This window comes from Rattus norvegicus, chromosome 5 (assembly GCF_021556685.1).
Source record: "Rattus norvegicus strain SHRSP/BbbUtx chromosome 5, alternate assembly SHRSP_T2T, whole genome shotgun sequence".
Lineage (NCBI taxonomy): Eukaryota > Metazoa > Chordata > Mammalia > Rodentia > Muridae > Rattus > Rattus norvegicus.
The window spans coordinates 166079456-166099175 of record NC_141538.1 but is presented as its reverse complement, the minus strand read 5'-3'; the positions used below and the strand labels follow the sequence as shown (position 1 = coordinate 166099175).

Genomic DNA, 19720 nt, shown 5'->3' with positions numbered 1-19720 from the left:
AAGTACCTTCTTCCAGGGCCTCAGACTCCGAGGTCCTCACATCTTTGGGTAGTGGAGCCAGGGGCTCAGGACATCATAGCGAGCCCTGTTCATAAAGCCCAGTACCACCTGCCTGCTTCCTAGTAAGGCCTGTACCGCCATAGAAAGGAAGCTCCTGTCTGGAGAGACTTCTCAGCACCTGCCCCTGCCCCTGTGGATGCTCACTCCTGTCTCTGTCCCCTGGGGGGCTACCAAGAGCCTCCAGTTTCTCGATCCCCTTAGGCCACGGGCAGCCAGAGGAGAGCTGTCCTCTCTCCTGTCTCCCTGGCCCTGTTCACACGGTGTCCCACCCCACCTCAGCCAGGCTGCCTGGCTGGGCCCTGGGTCACTGATTATGGTACTGATTGTGGTACAAATCAGAAGCTGTCTGTCTGGGGATGGCAGTCTCCAGCAGCCCAGCTACAGAGCTCGGAGAATTCTCAATGAGCCTCCTGAGCAGGAGGAGGAGCCAGGAGGAGGCCCAGAGAGACCTGGGAAAGGCAAGAAGGTCAGCTAGCATGTCAGGTCCTTTAAAGGCTGGGGGTGGGGAAAGACAGACTAGGGGCCCACAACAGAGGGGGCGGCACTGAGGAGTCTGTAAATGATTCTCCCTGACAGCGCTGGCCCAGCCAGGAGCTGTGATGGATGGAAGCCTTAAGACAGCCTGAGCCGCAGGCTGGATGAGCAGTCCTTCCCTGGTGTGCTTTGACGAGGACACGGAGGTAGAGGCAGAGGCAGATGGGAAGCCAGAGCAAAGAATTCCAGACCCGTGAAGGCAGAGGTAGGGAGGCTGTGGCCGGCCCCAGAGCTGTGCCGGTGCTGCCTCTTGTCAAGACTGACTGACAAGCCTTCAGCATCCAGGTCTGAGCAGGGCACCTTCCTGAGGGGAGGAGACAAGGTGAGCAGACAGCCTGCACCAAGGTCCGGGATACACAAAGCAAGGGGAGGGTGCTGAGTGGTGGGGAGGAAGAAACAGGAGTCTCTGAAGGGGGGGGGTTGTCACTCCTTTTCCCCAGCCAGCCATCTGCCCCTGGACTTAACCTCTACCCCAGAGAGGGAGCAGTCAACAGCCCTGAGCTTCTCAGGGCCCCAACTGCCCTCCCCTGTGTGTGAGTTCCCCCAATCCAGCAGAGAATAAGTCACACTTTCCCTGTCACCTGACACACAGTCCCCAGCGCCAGCAGGTGCCTGCCAAAGCCCGTTTAGGTTTGCGTTGGCTTCAGGATTCATGGAAGGGTCTGGATACCTTCCCTCTGGATCAGCATGCTAGGCAATACTCTGACACCCTCATCGTGCCCACTGACCCAAAGGTTGGGCCTAGGTGCTTGGCATAGGATCTAACTAGGGTACCAATCAGCCATCTCTACCCGCGAGGTGCCCCTCCAGACCCCCCACCCACCCCAGAGCTGAGCCAAGGGGAAATGTGTTCATCTTTGCTAATTCGAAGCGGAGCATAAACACCCGGGCTTAGCAGCGAGGCTCTGCTGAGGGTGTAGCTGAAGTCCAATTACGAGTCATTAGTGCATTTGCTCTTTGTTCTAAAGGCATATTAATTGCAGATGTGGTTTTGTAGCAATTAACACGATTATGGGCTCACTCTCTCTTCCAGCAGACCACAAGTCATGAGCTTCTGGCTACGGTGTTAATGCTAGTGAGACAGAGGGAGGGGATTCCCGCTGAACCATGGCTGAACCGTGTCCCCCAAAATGTGTACGTTGAGTTCCTAATCTCCAGATGTGACCTTAACTGGGTCTGCACAGCGGTCGTCAAGTTAAAACGAGGTCTTCAGGGTGAGGGCGAACCTAATTCTGTGTGTCCAACGTCTGAAGAGAAGACGATAATTCCAGGCCTGGCTAGATTACAGAGTGAGTTCAAGGCCAGCCTAGGCAGCTTAGCAAGATTCTGTCTCTAAACTAGAAGGTTACACAAAGGACGTAGAGGAGGGGCAGGTTGGGGTTAAAGCCATGTGTGGTGGCACATTCTTGTAATCCCAGGTGACACAGTGATAGGAGGTTCTGACGCCCAAGGCTAGCTCCAGTTACATAGTGAGTTTGAGGCCATCCTGGGCTACAAGCAAATAAGCAAACAAAACACAGGAAGGTAGGAAAAGATGCCTTTGTAGTTTCTGTTTTAGATGACTTTGGTGCAGGGCTTCTCAAAGCACAGTAAGCCTATACAGTAAGTCTCTGGCAAGAAGGCTAGTCTTGTCAGTATAGTACCATTCTGATGATACAGCAGGTCTACTTGTAAAAAGGGACATTTTTTTCCTTTTATTTATTCTTTAACAATTTCTTTTTTTTTAAAGATTTACTTATTTATTTAATGTATGTGAGTACACTGTTTTAGACACAGTAGAAGAGGGCATCAGATCCCATTACAGATGGCTGTGAGCCACCATGTGGTTGCTGGGAATTGAACTCAGCACCTCTGGAAGAGCAGTCAGTGCTCTTAACCGCTGAGCCATCTCTCCAGCCCTAACAATTTTTTGCATGTATACAATGTATCCACACCCAACTCCTAACCCCCATCCCCCAGGACAAGCCCCCAGGCCTCCTTCCCACCCTCATATCCTCATCTTTATTGATCCTATAACGTACTGATTCCACTTAGTGCAGCCTGCTGGAAAGCTCACTGAGATTGCTGGCTTGGCCTTGTGCAGGTCTTGTGCAGGCAACCATATCGGCAATAGGGTCATGACTCCAATGACCAATCTTGTCATGTCTGAAGACAACGTTTCACACACCCCTCCCTGTCCTTGTCCTCCATCCTCCCATGGACATTTCTTCCATGACATTCCCAGAGCTTTGGAGGTGCTAGGATAGAGATCCTATTTGGGGCTGAGCATTTAATGGTGGCTTGTTCTGAGGACTTTGATGAGTTGTGCGCCCCTGAGATATTAACTACTGCCGACTGCAGAAGAAGCCTGTCTGGCCGAGGTCGGGGGAAGCTCAGCCTATGGGTGCGCGCAGAAATACTTACAAGGCGGTTTGAAAGCATGGAAGACTTTGGTCGCCATAATCTCGGTGGTTCTCATCTCTGTGGCAGGCTGACTGAGCCACGATTTTCTCACCCTGGGGACTCAGCCAGCTTCAGGGATCTGTAGCACACATTCCTATTCGAAGCACTCAGCATCCTTTTTAGGAACCAACATGGCCTCTCCCCTCTGTGGGTCTCTAGTGATGATGTCCCTTTTCAATAGGATGCTCCACCCCAGTCATTTAGTCAATGGAAAGAGAACTAAATCTCCAGCCACCGTGATTGGTCTAGAGGGTGACACGTGACCCAAGCACAATCAGTCAGAGTCAGCCTTGGGAATCCTTTGGGACCCGGAGGAAGCAGCTTCCTTTTCCATCAGCACTGCCAGGAGCTGTGTCACTGTGGCAAGGAGAGAAGGCCAGTCTGTGTGGGAGCAGATGAGAACCCTAAAGGACAAGTGCAGAGAGGAATCGACAGGGCTCCAGGATAGGCCCCCTAGGCTATAGTTCCTAATCATTGGGCAAGCGCATTGAGGAAGCGCCAGGCCTCCAGGACACCCCCCCCCCCCCCCCCCCCCGCTTTGAGGCTGTGGCTCCTACAATCATCACCTTAGCCCTCTGCTGACCGTGCACATGCCCTCTAACCCCCACCACTTCGGTAGCCCAAAATCACTTCATCAACAAGACAGGCCCAGAAGGCCTGGAGAGCCATTTGGTGCCAAGGCCAGCCTCCCCCCAACCCCCTCCCCGACCCCACCCACGGGATATACCATGGGAATTTGAGGCAGTGCTTCACACAGAGCATCCTCCTCTCTGCACGGTGCCCTTGATATCAGAAAATAGTCACTGTACCCCACAGAGGGCCCAGCAGAGGAACCATACCAAGGCCAAGGCTATCCAGTTACTTAAGACTTTATGGAGGGCTGTGTGTGTGTGTGTGTGTGTGTGTGTGTGTGTGTGTGTGTGTAGGAAAAATACACGTATTTACGTAAAAATAGACTTTCTGGAGAATGCAGGGCATGGTGGCACACTCCACCTTTATTCTCAGCACTCAGGAGGCAGAGATGGAACTTGGAGGCAGAGGCAGATGGATCTCTGTGAGTTCGAGGCCAGCCTGACCTACAGAGAGAGTTCTAAGATAGTCAGGGCTATCTGAAAAACAAAACAAAACGAAAAACAACAACAACACAAAAACAAAAAGAACTTTATGGAGAGCCATGCCTTGCCAGGTACTGGGGACACAATAGCTAAGGATCAAGACCCTTAGTAGGAAGAAATAAACGAGTAGATAAGAAAATCCATAAATTTAAAAAGTTAGGGGTGTCAGTATTTGTAGAAAGAAAAGAAATGGTGATGGGTGAACCCTAAAGTGAGGGAGACCATTGAAGCTGGGAGGCAGTTTCATGTAGCCCAGGCTATTCCCAAACTTGCTATGTAGCCAAGGATGACTCTGAACTTTTTTTCTTCTAGACAAGGTTTCTCCAGGAAGTTCTGGTTGTCCTGAAACTCTCGATGTAGATCAAGGTGGCCTTGAACTCACTCTGCCTCCTAAGTGCTGGGACTCGTGGAGTGCTACCAAGGAACCAACCTTGAATTTCTGATCCTTCCGCTGCCAGTCCCCAAGGGATTGGGGAATGCACCACTATGCAGGAGATCAAACCCAGGGCTTCCTACCGGCCTCACAAGGACTCTGCCCATGGAGCTCCATCCCCAGGCTAACCGGAGAGGATTGAGGTTCATTTAGCCATGCGCGGAGAGCATTCTTTAAAAAAAAAAAAAATCCCTAAAGTGAGAGCAAGCTCAGAGTAGTGTCTGGAAGAGAGGACTATGCCAGTGTTGGAGGGAGGGAGCAAGCGGGGTAATGGGAAGAGGGTCAGCGGTTCAAAGGAATCACTTCCCAAGTCAGCGGCAGGCAAGGAGGGAATGCTCAATGCTAATGGCTTACAGGGTACGAGGCAGAAATCTGCATGGCCTTAACTTGTATGGCCACAGGCACCAGAAAAAGCAAAGGGCTGCCATGCAGCCTTGGGGAACCACTGGATGGAGACCAGTTTACTCTGTGATTGCAAGTGTAGACCTGCCTTGACTTCAGTGACTAAAGAGATGTCAAATGCAACTCAAGTGCCCGGCAGGGAGAGGCCAGGCTGTGCTGCAGAAACAAGGCCAAGACTTCAGGCCCAGAGCCTGAAGCACCATGGTTCCTTCTTCATACATAGAGAAGGAGGGAGCTCTGCCAGGACACGGGCTGGCTGGGCAGCCACCTCTGGAGTGTTACAGAGTGGCTTGTGAAGCTGCCACCCAGAATGGCCCTTCATTGTACTGCATACATTTCATTATCTACATAAGATAAATTAGGGCCCAGATTAAAGAAATACAATCTATCTATCCGGGAGCTACTTAAATAGGAATGTTTAAGAATTGGCAGTAATGGGGTTGGGGATTTAGCTCAGCGGTAGAGCGCTTGCCTAGCAGGCGCAAGGCCCTGGGTTCGATCCACAGCTCCGGAAAAAAAAAAAAAGAAGAAGAAGAATTGGCAGTAATGTGTCCTACAGGCTCCCTGAGGCTCAGACACATGGAAACAGAGTTACCTAAGGTGTTGGGAGAGGGACAGGTACAAACCCAGCCCTGGCTCCAGGTGAGTCTGATGCTTTCCTTGGTGTCCTTTTCTTTCCCTTGTGGCCCCCTGCTGACCTCCAGACAGTAATCCCATAAGCCTTTCTGCCTCTGGGCACATAAGCCGCAGCTCCTCAGGAGGACTGTGTAAATCCTCATTGCCAGCTGGATTCACCTGGGTGGGATAGCCCTCATCAGCTTCCCGATCCTCCATAGGGGCCTAGAGTAATCCAGGGGATGGGGGTGGGGTAGAAAAAAAATCAAGCCTGAACTGGCACTGGCTGCTGCTCCCCGACATATTGGGGAACCCCCAACTGAGCTGAGGATGGTGGTGGAACAGTGCTGGTTCTTCTACAAAGCTTCTGGGCTAGTCTGGACAGAATCAGTTTCTGTGGGTTTTCCACTCCTGAAGCATTCTGGGCCAGGGACCATCAGATTCATGGGCCTCTGTACCTTCCCTGACTTTCCCAATCAGCCAAGGGAAAAGTAGAGAGAAAGTCCCCTTGGGTATGTGCAGACGTTCTGAAGGGACGGTGTCCCTCCCTGCCGGCAAGTCTGGGTCTGCTTGTTATGACGTGTTATCCTCCGGGTGAGGAGGAGTTTTCCAAGTCTGTCTCCATTAACTTCAGCAACTCAAGGGCAGGGCTGGATCTTACATTTCTGCCCTTTCAGCCTGGCCCAGCAGGTCCTGACCAGCTAGGATCTGGCAGGAGCCCAGTTAGCTCATAGTGGGTTGGGTTTAACTCTCCAGGATCCCAGAGGAGTACTGGGTGCCTGCCAAAGGCTTGGGGCTCACCTCATTAGGGAACTGCATGTTTGGGGGGATTTCCCTGAAAGATCCGGAGGAAGGTTCTAGACAGAAGCCCTAAGAGACAGACTCTAGGCTGCCCCTACCAGGTCAGGACTTCTTGGCAGACAGTTTCAGCATTTCCGGTGAACAGGTGGGTCAGCTTGAAATGAGCTCACAGATCACAGAGTCCCCTAGGATAATGTAATACCCCTGGGAACACACTCCCAGGGGAGCAGCCTAAGCTAAGAAGGGGAAACTTGGAAGGAGCAGCCAGACCCCACTGGGCCCCTCAAGATTCCAGGGCTTGGACTGGGAGCAAGGCCCTTCTAAGGGGCCCCAGCAGTAACCACACAAAAGACCTTTGCTGTCCAGAGTGTACGCACCCACTCCTGCCCAGCCAGGCTCTCCTGCCTGGGAGCCTGAACTCCCTCCACCAAGACTCATCCTTATCCGTGTGGCTGTGGTTTCTGTTTTATGCAAGGACACACAAGGATGTGGGCTACGTAAACAAAGGACTATTTTTACCACCTCATTGTTTCCTCACTCAGCTTCCTAGCTCCTGAGCCAAGGTACACCCTGGTGCTGCCGGGGCACACCACGTGTAGCACAGATCTTCCAGCAGTGGTAGCTCTCTGCCCTGCTAGGTTAGAGCCACACCAGCCACCATCATCAGGTGCGGCCTTCAGGCCAACTGGGTTCTATGGTACGAAAATGGTGTGCCCATCTGACTCTCATTCTCATTCTGGTGCGGAAATTAGAGGTGCCTGGGCTTGGGGCATTGCCCACCGTGGAGGGAAGTTTCCTCAAGCTGTCCTAAGCCTCAGACCATCTCAACTCATAGAAGAGGCTGGATGAGCAGAGCCAGCAGCCAGGGTTGTCCCCCTAAAGGGGACAAGAGGAAGGTAAAAGTTGAGGATGGATCTCTCAGGCTCAGAGTCAGAACAGCCCCTCGGTGGACCAGGGGTAGGAATGAGGGGATGTGTGGAGAAGATTAATTTATTATTTGTTTATTTAATGTATATGAGTATGCTGTCTTCCTGCACACCAGAAGAGGGCATCTGATCCCATTACAGATGGTTGTGAGCCACCATGTGGTTGCTGGGAATTGAACTCAGGACCTCTGGAAGAACAGCCAGTGCTCTTAACCGCTGAGCCATCTCTCCAGCCCCCACCTTTACTTCTTATCATCTTGAAAATCTCTCCAGTCAGCTTGGCCTGAGCTCCAGGGAGGCTGCTCCCCTCGCCGCCATACCACATGATCCCACTCTCAGCACAGCATAGCTGATAAATGCAGACAGCAGCTGGCGAGGTGTCATTGTTGTTCTTACATTCCAGATTAAGAAACATGGACTCAGAGACCTTCTGTGATCTGTTCATAATACACAGCCAATACCTGGCAGTCAGAATTTGAACCCTGACCTCCAGTTCGGGAACCCTGAGCTGAGAACCTGTCTTCTTGGAGAGAGTGTTAGACATCTTCGGGGGCTACCCTTAATGTGAGTTCCCATCTTCAGAAAGCCTAGGACTCCCCATCTAGGAAGAGGGTGGCAGCCTGGGCACTGGGTCCCGTTGGGTGACGGAAGGAAGCAGGAGGGTGCTGGGCACACAGGGTGCTGCTCACCTCCCCTTCCTCCTCCTCCTGTTTGCTGAGAGCAGAGCTACAGTGGGAGGAAGCCTCTGGCTGCAATGGCTTATTTTAACCACTCGATCATGATCAAGGATTTAATTTTATCCCCTTCCCTGCCTGGCTGTGCCGGGTGTTTAGAGTACAAGGGAGAAGAAGGAAGGTCCCCAGAAGGCAGAGCTGCTGTGCCCAGGTTCTGCTTGCCTTGCTGTCTGGAGGACCCCTCTGAGCCCCACTGGCTGGGAAAGTCCATGTTAAGGCAGTTAGCACCCTTCCCCCACAGACAAAAAAGCCTCTTAAGTGAGACAGAGGCTCTGTGGTGGGGGGAAGGCAGTTGGCCTTGGCGTCTACTCAGGGATCATCCCAGCTTGTCTGTCCTCATCAGAAAGCATTTAGTAGGCACCTAATTGGACTTGGGGCTGGGCTCCTCCCCAAGTACTGCAGATAAGTCTGTGTTCTGTGTGACATATGAGTGGGTGGGGGTGGAGGTACACCTCCCAGGGTGACTTCATGGTGACCATATGTCCTGACCACCCACTGTATATAGGTCATACTGCTGAGCGTGTCCTACGAGTGAATTGTCATTATTCCTCCGAGGCAGCCTCCTGGGATGCATGCCTCCCTTGGTCCCCAGAGCACTCACTTTAAGCCATGACTCCCTGGACCCTGGCTATGGATGTGTGGATGTAAAGATTTATTTTGTGGGACTAAAGAGATGGCTCAGTGGTTAAGAACACTGACTGCTCTTCCAGGGATCCTGAGTTCAAATCCTGGCAACCGCATGGTGGCTCACAACCATCTGTAATGACATCTGATGCCCTCTTCTGGTGTGTCTGAAGACAGCGACAGTGTACTTATATATAATAAATAAATAAATAAGTCTTTAAAAAAAAAGATTTATTTTGTGGGTGCCAAACAATGTTCTAAGTCCAAGAGGCTTAAGGTGGAATCGAAATTTCTAGAAAAACCAGTTTAGCTTAGCCGTGAATGGCCACGTCTGCATAGTGTGATAGGTAAGAAAACAGAGTTCAGATGGATACTCGGGCAGATGAGGTATACACTGACATTACCCCTTCCTGAGGTGGGCATGTGCAAAGGGCTACACACAGACCATTAGTATCTAATGCCAACCGACTGTGTTAGCAAGGCTGGGGCATTCGAGAGACCCCATATCTTGGTTTGTTTTCTGTTGCTATATCAAGATACCTAAGACTGGGCAAGTCAGAAAGTTTATTTGGCTCGTGGATTTGGAAGCCTGTGAGGGGCACAGCGTGGGCGTCTGGTGGAGGCTTTCTCGCTGCAAGGTGACAAGGTGAACAGTAACACTTGGTGATGCACAGTAAGCCAGGCACAGGTCTCTTCCTCTGATAAAGGCACCAGTGTTGTTCTGGGCTCCCATCCTATGACATTATCCAATCCTAATGACTTCTGAAAAGCCCCACACAGATATCATGAACATATGAATTTAGGGATTAAGTTTTCAACACATGAACTTTAGGGGGCCACACTTAAATTATAATCCATGTATAAAGGAATAAAAGATATTTGGGAATGTTCACCTTCTCTGGCTAGAAGCAAGACCCGGAAGTGTAAAGTCTTGGAGATTCTAGGTCTGATGTTACCTCCTAGGGCTGTACAGGGTGGGTGGGGCTCCCATGGGTGTGTAAACAGAAGCTCCTTCTGTGAGCCTTAGGAAGACCAGGCAGAGGCTGGAAGGGTGGAGTGTGGCAACGAGTAGACAAGTGGACAGCCAACTCTTCCGGCTACCCTTCTCTGAAGGATGGGTACTGGTGGCCTTCTGGAAAGTCTCCAGGTTTTCCAGGTGGAGACAAGACACTAGCTGATATTAAAAGACATATGTGCAGGCTGAGAATGAAGCTTAATTAACAGAGTGCTTGCTTAGCATGCAGAACACTGGTTTTATCCCCGGCACTGCATATACCCTGCCCATACTTGTAATTCCAATACACAAGCAGTTGAGGCAGGAGGATCAGAAATTCAAGGCCATCTTCGGATACTTATCGTGAAGCCAGTCTGGGATACATGAGACTCTGTTTTCTTTTGATTTTATGTTTATGGATATTTTGCCTGCATGCCACATGGGTGCCTGGCGTGCTGGATCCCAAGAACTGGAGTTACAGACTCTGTGAGCTGCCGTGTAGGTGCTGGGAATTGAACCTGGGCCCTCTAAAGGAGTAGCCAATGTTCTTAACTGTTGAGCCATCTCTCGAGCCTCCCCACTTTCAGGCCTTTATTTCACTGACTTTACCTCCTAAACACCCAGCTGTCTCCCAGAATACCAAATTATTTCAAAGGACAGCATAACAAATAAATGGTGGGGTTGGGGGTTTAGCTCAGTGGTAGAGCGCTTGCCTAGCAAGCACAAGGCCCTGGGTCCGGTCCCCAGCTCCGGAAAAAAAGAAAAAAGAAAAACAAAACAAAAACAAGTAAATGGTTTCAAAACGGAGGGGTGGGGGTGGGGGGAGGGCAGGGCATCATCAGTTGAAGTCTAGTTCATCCTGTGGGAAAGATTCGGTTGTCCAGGTGCAGGGATCTTGCTCTAGGACCCCTGAGGGGTGTAGGGCGGTGTGGAGGTCTCATGGAGTCCAGAGCTGCCCCATTCAGGAAGCCGGCTCCTGTCTCCATCAGCTAGATCGGGTGCCACAGAAGGGAATGATTTCTCTGAGACAAAGGACCCTCTTCAAAGGCTGAGGGCTTCCAGGATGCTGCTACTTACCTACGGGGACGGAGAACCATTTAATTCCTTCTCAACCGCATCCTACTCTGGGAATGGGAGGCACCAACAAAGGACGGGGTGCTGTGCCTCCCTGCCCTCCGGGCTGTGTACACTCCACACTTCATCTTCACCCCAGTCCTGCATGGGAGCTCATTATCAGCAGCAGGCATCTGTGCCTAGGAAGGCAGAGCCCCGAGGCTGTCTGCGGCGAGGCCGGAAGCCCTAGGAGACCCTTTTGCTTCACCTGCTCAGGTGCTCCTGGCTCTTTTTAAGTGACCTACTTCCTTTTACGGACTCCCGAGTTGGACAGTTCAAGGTGAGTGACCTGCGGCTCCAACCAAGCTCTGCTGGAGGCTGGACAGGAGCCAGCCCGCCCCTCCCCCTCCCTCTGAGCGATTAACTAGATAACTACAAGGCTGGTCCCCGAGCATAGAGCTGCAGGGAGAGGGAGAGATTCTGTACACATCTCCTGCGCCGCCCCTGAGTAGGCAAGCACGGTGCCAACTGAGTGACATCTCCACCACCCTTCCGTCTCTTTTGAGTCAGCGTCTTACCGTGTAGCCCAGGCTGTCCTGGAACTGTCCATGTAGCCCAGGCTGGCCTCACACCCACCTCTGCCTCCAGAGTGCAGGGGTTAAAGGTGTGCTCTAACACCTCCCTCCCCTTTCAAGGTAAGGTCTCATGTAGTTCAGACTGGCCTGGAACCGGCTATAAAATCAAAGATGACCACGAGCTCCCGATTCTCCCACGCCTACCTTACAGGAGCTGAGACTACATGTATGTGTGAATGAATACACCCAGCTTTTTTTTCCCCCCTTCTTTTCTTTTCTTTTTTTTTTTCTTCTTCTTCTTTTTTCTTTTTTTCGGAGCTGGGGACTGAACCCAGGGCCTTGCGCTTGCTAGGCAAGCGCTCTACCACTGAGCTAAATCCCCAACCCCCCCTTCTTTTCCTTTCCTTTTCAAGACAGGTATTCTGTAGCCCAGGCTGACCTGGAACTCACCTCATTCCCCTGCCTCAGCCTCACAATTACTGGGATTACAGGTATGAGTCACCACAATTGGTTTATATGATGCTGAGGATCAGCACAGGGCTTCGGGCATGCTAAGTATGCACTGCCCATTGAGCTACAACCCCGGCCAGGCCAAACCCACTCATCAAACTTGATGCTGCCCTCCCTCCCTCCTCCTCATGCCCCCTGGGAAGGGGTCCAGTAGTGTCAGCTTTGAGAGAGAAACCAGCTCAGCTCACCCACCAAGCTGTGAGAAATCTTTATTGTTAATTTTTCCTCCATTAGATAAGACTTTCAGTTGGAATAAGAAGCCAGAGCGACACTTGCATCTTTCTTCCTCACCGGCTGACCTGAGAACCACTGCTTAGAGCACACACCATCAGCACTTGGCCTTGAGGCAGCCACGGGAACCAACTGAAGCTGGCAACACCCGAGTTTACAATCACACAAGTGAGTGGAGACTGAACAACCCATTAGCCCGGGGGCCCAGTCACATCGCCAGGCCACACTGAGCCAGCAGAGCAGGCTGTCAGTGTGTGAGCTCACGCCGGGCCTGCACACGCATGGTTCCTCTCCAGGATGCTGTCTCCTCGGGCTCTTGCTGGCAGGCCGGGGTTGGTGATGCTTCTCCACTGTCCTCGCTCCCCGGAGCTCATTGGGTAAAGCATGTCACATCCGTTAACAGGGCCCAGGTGCTGAAGGACGTGACGTTCAGATTCTCCTGGAACAAGGCTGGTAGGCTCAAGCCATCCCCCAACCAGTAGGTGCCCTAGGGCTTGGTCTCAAGACAGGCTGGCACTGGGCTCCTGCACACTCCCTGACATGGGAGGTCTAAGCCCCGAGAAGGGAAAAGATACTCCGACAGGATCAGAAAGGCATTTCTCTTGCTCTCAGGGATGGTGTGGCAGGGGTGGAATGATGACCCAGATCCTTCTCAGGAGCTGCTCTAAAATGTGACCCTGGGGCTGGATCTGAGGAGCCTGCGGGGCTACTGTGTGAAAGTCTAGCTGGTCGTCCATGCTACTCTCCCTTCTATGCTGACACGGTGAGATACAATGTAATGGGGGCTTGGGCTCCACATCTGCTGTCCAGGACATACTCCCACTGGCAACAGCCCCTGCCTGGGTAGCCTGGTTAGGTTGTGCTTGGAGTCAAGCTTGGAGCCTCTGGGGTTCTGGAAGTGAAACTGGGATATCTGCTTGGGTTCAAGGCTCTGGCAAAGACCCCACATAATGTTCAGGATCTGGGGATGCCAAGGCCTGGGGAAGTGAGACACAGGGGGCAGCAGAGAGGCCGGAGCTGCCAGTCGGCGCTCTGGTACTTAGCATGGGCTGGCCAGGGAGGCCTGAGGAGCTCTGCACAATCCATGCGCTTCAGGAAACTGGCCAGCTGCCAACTCTCAGAATCGAGTACATCAACCCTGCCTCCTGGTCACCTCTGAGCTCTGGGCTGCTGGCTCAGGACAACGCAAAGCTCCTTGGGGGCCGTGTTCTCCAGCTGTGGACCCTGCTCTGGGTCCCTGGGGTCCCTTTGCTGGTGGAGGCAGGTGTGGTCATTAAAGCACATGCAATCTCCAGGTGTAGCCTCAGGCCTCAAATAAGCAGCCGAGCGGAAGTGAGCCTACGGTGACAGGAGTTAGGGGTGAGCCAATGGGAGACCAAGCCCACACACTTACTGCCAATCAAATGCAAACGCAAACCCACCCAGTGACGGCAGCAGCCAGCCTTTTGTGTAATAAATATTGCAAGGCTCATTCCATTTCTTTCTTTTCTTCTTTTTTTTTTTTCAAGTCAACTATAACAATCAATATCCCAAACCCTGTTTTCTGCATTCAGAACAGAGGAAGTTGATGATGTGAGCAGAACACCCGCAGCCAATCAAAGAAAAGACCATGTCCCACTAGCCAGCCAATCACAACCTTTTTCCAGTTTAAGCAGCCAATTGGGCCTCTTCACATTCCTAAAAATGACCTAAATAAAGCACCAGAGCTCGGACAGCTTCCAGGGAAGCCAGATACCGAGGCGCAAACTTTTAAAAAAATAAAGAGTCAGAAATAAAAATAAAAGGTTTCCGTTGGTCAAGGTTTAAAAATAAAAAGGTTTCTTTCTGCAGCCAATCACAAGTCCATCCCTTCAAGCCAATCACAAACCACCTTGATGCCAGCCCTGCTGAGTGGCTGGCTGGGGAGGGTTGGATGGGGTGAGGGGAGCAAGGGGTAAGAAGACGGTGGTTTGCTGCCACTCGACCGGCAGAGGAGCCATACAGATCTCTTGGCCATCGGTAGCTTCCAGGGGTTGCCAGGGGCTTCCAGCTACTGCCTCCGGTCTTCCGTCTCCGATCTGGAAAACGCCATCACCACGTCCTCTGCACCTGCAGACAGGGGACAAGAACCGCTGATGGCTTCTGGAATTAGGACAAGGCAGAAAGGCTGTGCTCACTGGGGAGCACCCCTCCTTTATTTTCCCACCCCTGGCAAAACAACACTGAGCTCAGAGTGCCTCCAAGTGCCATCACTCGGTTGACAGAGGGCTTGACTGGCACGCAAACCACTTGGGTTGGGTCCCTAGCAGCACACAGACTGGGTGGTGTGGTACGTGATTCCTGTACTCAAGAGGTGAAGGCAAGGGGACCAAAAGTTCATGGTCATCCTTGGCTACACAGTGAGTTCAGGGCCAACCTGGGGCATATGGAAACCTAAGAAAAACAATAGGGAAGGCGATGAAAAGTGTTTCTAAGTAATGCCACCTCTCATTCAACTTCCTGCAGCCAAGCTGGGGACATGACAGCCATCCCACCCTGCTGCAAAGCTTTAGGGTAAGGTCCAGAGGCTTGTTCAAAGTCACATGGCTAGGAGATGAATCAAATAACTGAAGAGTGTGTATGTTCACTGTTGTACAGTGGGGACATCCCCGCATGTGTGAAAAGGTCAGGTGACAGCCCTACAAAACAGGTTTTCCTTTCACCTTTACAGGAGCTTTAGGGATCGAACTTAAGTGGTCAAGCTTGGTGGCAAGCACCTTTACACACTGAGCCATCTTGCCGGCCCTCCCGTTATGAATGCGAACACCATTCATCTTTGCAACAGCCTCCTTTGCTCAACCCCAGCCCTTGCTCTGAGGAGCCTGGCCACGCCCATCTCCAGCCTGCTGCTGGCCAGCCAGGCTTGACAGAAATGCAGGGAACCCATCCTGGTAGTTTTTCTCAATCCTGAATCTGAGATTCTAGTCCAGCCACTCAGGAAATTGCTCCCTGTCTCTGGCTTTCCCTGAGCCTGGCCCTGACACATGGCCAGAAGAGGGGAGGGGAGGAGGGCCGATGCTGGAAATGCTACTGTCCCTGCTTTCCACTCTCTGTCCAGCATCTGCCCTAAGCAGTGATTGTGAGGCTGCCGGGACCCTCTGGCACACCTCCCTGTTGTGTGTGCTACTGGAGGCAGTCTCCCCAGAAGAGGCAGATGGGGACAGCAGGGAAAGGAAAGGTCTCCAAGGGTTGGGTTGGGTGCAGAGTCAGCACAGGGTTGGCCATCTTGTCCACACCACAAAGAAGAGCTTCCTGTGCACCTTGCTGCCTGGAGGAGCCGGAAGGCGCCTCAGGTAGTGCTGTACAAGGGCGGCCCACATTGAACGCGTTACATCCAGAAATCCTGCCTTCACATCAGCAGAGTGGTGCTAAGGGAACGCACTCTATCACCCTCCCAGCCTGTTTCTGCCTGTTTCTGCCTGATCGGCATTCTCAGAAAGACAGACAAGCCTCCAGAAAGGAACGCAGACATCTGGCTCCTTGCTTGAGAGGACCTGCAGATCCTTTCTTTCTGTTCTCACTCCAGTCCTGGGACCATGCATGATCACTGCAAGCGGGATTGTCGCCAGGATTACGTCATACCCTGAATGGCGGCTGAGCTGGGTACCTAACAGATGCTGGTTTCTCTGAGGGCTGCCTCCAGCTCGCTAGGCATGAGGGGGTCGAAGCAAGACTGCTGGGGAGGTGTGAGCAGAAGATGCTTCTGTGGCAATGAATGGTGACAACCCACTCTCTTCCTTCCTAGTCTGCCTCCTGGAACTTCTCGCAGGGACCTTGGGCCACTAGCTCCTTAGAGAAGCTCAAACCCCCATGGCTGGGCTCTGCAGACTGCTCTTGGGAACATGTCTTATACCATGAAGACAGCAACTGTGCTGGCTGTTTTTTATGTCAGCCTGCCACAAGCTGAGGTCATCTGAAAGGAGGGAGCCTCAACTGAGAAAATGCTTCCATAAGACTGGGCTGTAGGCAAGCCAGTAGGGCCTTTCCTTAATTAGTGACTGGTGTGGGAGGGTCCAGCCCTTTGTGGGTGGTGCCGACCCTGGGCTGTGGTCCTGGGTTCTATAAGGAAGCAGGTTGAGCAAGGCATGGAGAGCAAACCAGTAAGCAGCGCCCCTCCATGGCCTCGGCATCAGCTCTGCCTCCAGGTTCCTGCCCTGTGTGAGCTTCTGCCCTCACTGCTGTTCTCTGGAACTGTGAGTGAAATAAACCCCTTCCTCCCAAGCTGCCTTTGGTCATGGTGTTTCACCACAGCAATGATAACACTAACCAGGACAATGACATTGACAAGGTCACAATTTACTCTGATGAATATGTAACAGGACACCTAGAGCAGAAGCTCTGTAAGAATTTTACCCTCCCACACTGCCAGCTGGCTACATCCTCCCTGACTGGGAACCCACAGGCCTCATTTCAGAGCCTGTGTTCTGTTAGAGCTGCAGAAGGAGTCATCAGAAGTGCTGCCCATCCCACACCCGCTCCTGTTCCTAGGGGACGTGCTGGCCACCAGAACTCCCTTCCTTTGAAGCCAGAGAGAGGGCGGAGCATCCTCTGACCTGTCCCTATCAGGAGTGGGACAGATACTCAGCATTCAGTTAAAGCTGGTGGTCTCTCCTGTCTCTGGCCTTTGGATCAGCAAACAAAAAGGATGGGAGAGCTACTCAGTTGGCCACTGTGGCTGCAGCCCTAAAATTCAGTTCCTGGGACAAGGGCACAGCAGGTCCCTCAGGTACCCTCTCTGCTGTCCTATAAGTGGTCATCCTCTACCTCCAGGCCAGTAATCTGAGTTACAGGTAAAGTTCTGCTTCCCCAGTGGTATCCACTGACAGACAGCTCTTGTACTCAGAGCGCCACTGATTCCCACCAGATGCAGGTTGACAGGCACACAGGAGCTACTCAGATGCTCCTAAACACCTTTTCCAGCAAACTGAACAATAAGACTACTGAAACCACACACACACACACACACACACACACACACACACACACACACACACACACGCATACACACTATATACATGTGTGTATATACATACACACACACACTAAACACACATACACATATACACACACATACACACATACACACACATACACACACAGACACACACACATATACACACATAAACACATATATACACACACATACACACATATACACACACATACACACATGCATACATACATATACATACACACTACACACATATACACACACATACACACATACACACACATACACACACACACACATACACACACACACACACACACACACACAGGAACCAGATGTTGTGGACCTCCTATGAATATAGACAGACATTTAACAGAATGTTAGCAAATTACGCAGAGCGACATATTTCCAGACCAAATGGGATTTTTCTAGGGATGCAAGGTTGGCTTAACATCTGAAAGTCAGGTGATGTAATATAGCCTACCAACAGAGTAAAGGGCAAACCGCACACAATCCCCTCGACAGACACAGAAAGCGAGTCTAACAAAACCCAACATCCCTCATGATAGAAGATGCACCAGAGAAGAAACATGGAGTTGTTCTATCCTGATAAAGGTCAGGACGCGAACTCCACAGCCTTCACCATAGTGCAGGGCTAAAACCCACCCCATCAAGGCAGGAACACAGAGAGGTCCATCTGCACTCACCATTTCTACTCAAATTGGTTTTTGTTCTGCTCTGGACACTAGAGACAGGGTCTCGTGTAGCCCAGACTGGCCTTTGACTGGCAAGCCTCTGACTTGGTCTCCCTGATGCTGACCTTTCAGGACTATGCCACACCTGGCTTCTCTAGATTGTTCTAAAAGTTCATTCCTGGGCAAAGAGGCAAAAGCAACTAACTTAATAGTATATGTATTAGAAAGGGAGCTTCTTCTATTCGTGGATGTCATAATCTTATATGCAGAGAATGCTCTGCAATTTCTACTTACTAAACAGCTATCGTAGTGACTATGACAGACTTGTGGGGCAGAAGACCAATGTGCAAGTCTACCTGCATATACCAGCAAGGAGATCTGAAGATGAAGCTAAGAAAATAACTGATGGTATCATTCATAATAATACTATGGCATTTAGGAACAAACTTTCACACCTGTTCATTTACCGTGTGGTGAGAATGTGTGCCATAGCACACGGAGGTCAGAGGTCTGCTCCCTCCTTCCACCACATGGGTCCTTGGGGATAGAACTCAGGTACTGCTTTGTTTGGTTTTTTCCCAAGACGAAGTTTCTCTGTGGCCCTGGCTGTCCTGGAACTTGCTCTGTGCCTCTGTGCTGGGCTAAAGGCATGCACCACCTCTAATGGGCTAGCCTTCTGCTCTCACCACTCAAAAAAAAAAGAGGATGAAGTTTATCACCCACACACCACCAGCCCTTTTCAGTGATGGATTGAATAAGTAAATCCAGGGCACAAGAAGCAAGAGGCTAGATGACCACTGAGCTACGGCTCCAGCTGAACTCAGTTTTCTTAGAAACGGGTCTCACTATGTAGCCCAGGGTGGCCTCAGACTCAGGATCCTTCGGTCTCTGCCTCCTGAGTGCTGGGGTCACAGGCATGCTCAGCGAGCTCTGAGAGCAGCTCTGCATCATGCTGGAGACCCAAGTCCAAGTTCCCAGGAGGTGAGGCTTCCCACACGTGAATAGGGCGGGGCAGGGTAAAAGCTGAAGACAGTAGCCAGCACTGGTAAGGAAGTGGGGAAGTTGGAGTCTTCCCTGTGCAAACCCCACCCTTTCCGAAGGCCACGCTGAAGCAGAGCCCGAGGTCTTGTTACCCTGGCAGCTGCAGTCTTGAGCATTCTCAGCACCATGGTGGTGGCAGTTAGGGGTAAGGATCAGAAACATGCTCTCATTAAACCCAGGCCAGCCTTGAAGGAGCCCAGCCCAGCCTTGAACTCACTGAGTAGCCAAGGATGACTTTCATTTCCTGACCTTCCTATCTCCTGTTCCCAAGTTCTGAGATTACAGGTGTTGTACCTCACACCCAGTTTTTTGTAGTACTGGGGATCAAGCCAAGGCCTCAGGAATGCTGGGTAAGCAGTCTAAAATTGACTTACATCCCGTTAGTCTTATCGTTATTTGGTGTACATGCTATGTGACTGGGGACTAGCCTTGTTTCTTGGTCATATTCAGAGCCTTTGTTCAGAGACTCGAAGCAGCTGGGTGAACTGGAGGCCCAGGTTTTGGAGCCCTTGCCTTTAACTACACAGGGCACCTTGTTAGTTTTCCTAAGAGAAGAGAAACAACTATCTGTCTGTAGTCATCCAGGGGACAGAGGAATACCAAGCCTCAATCAAAGCCTGGACCAATCTCTCTGTGTCACTACGAGAATGGAACCAAGACTCAGGATTAAAAAACAGCACCACCTCAGCCCGGGATGCCTGGGGGAAGTCAACATGAAGTCAAGTGTCAGCTGTCCTCTCTGCACCACTGCGGCTCAGCCAACAGCAGGGCTGAGGCTCAGCTCTCTGAACAGGGTGGGGCAGGCACCCACTGGACCTTCCATCCCACGGCCGATGCCAGCTTTGGCCCTTTAGTGGAGCTAGTCAAGTGACTGGGGAGAGAAAAATGACAAAAATGCAGGAGCATAGAAACAGGGAAGCTGGCCCCTGGCCGGGGGCGGGAGGCAGACAATGGGGTCACTGGTCT

General features: G+C 51.6%; 1 protein-coding gene and 1 long non-coding RNA gene across 3 annotated transcripts in view; one reads left to right on the top strand and one right to left on the bottom strand.

Moving 5' to 3' along the window:
- Nucleotides 1-512: 512 nt before the first annotated feature.
- On the top strand, nucleotides 513-8909 carry LOC148006160 (uncharacterized). The gene is made up of 3 exons (XR_015621338.1): nucleotides 513-916; nucleotides 7732-7892; nucleotides 8773-8909. It is a non-coding gene; the product is annotated as an uncharacterized LOC148006160 (long non-coding RNA).
- A 3102-nt stretch (nucleotides 8910-12011) lies between these two features.
- The window catches only part of Ctnnbip1 (catenin, beta-interacting protein 1), a 48969-nt gene continuing 41260 nt past the window's right edge, over nucleotides 12012-19720 (bottom strand). Inside the window, exon 4 of one of the 2 annotated variants that reach the window (XM_087550838.1) lies at nucleotides 12012-14137. In XM_087550838.1, coding sequence (XP_087406964.1) covers nucleotides 14079-14137 — 59 coding nt within the window. In that variant the 3' untranslated portion in view covers nucleotides 12012-14078. 2 annotated transcript variants of the gene reach the window in all.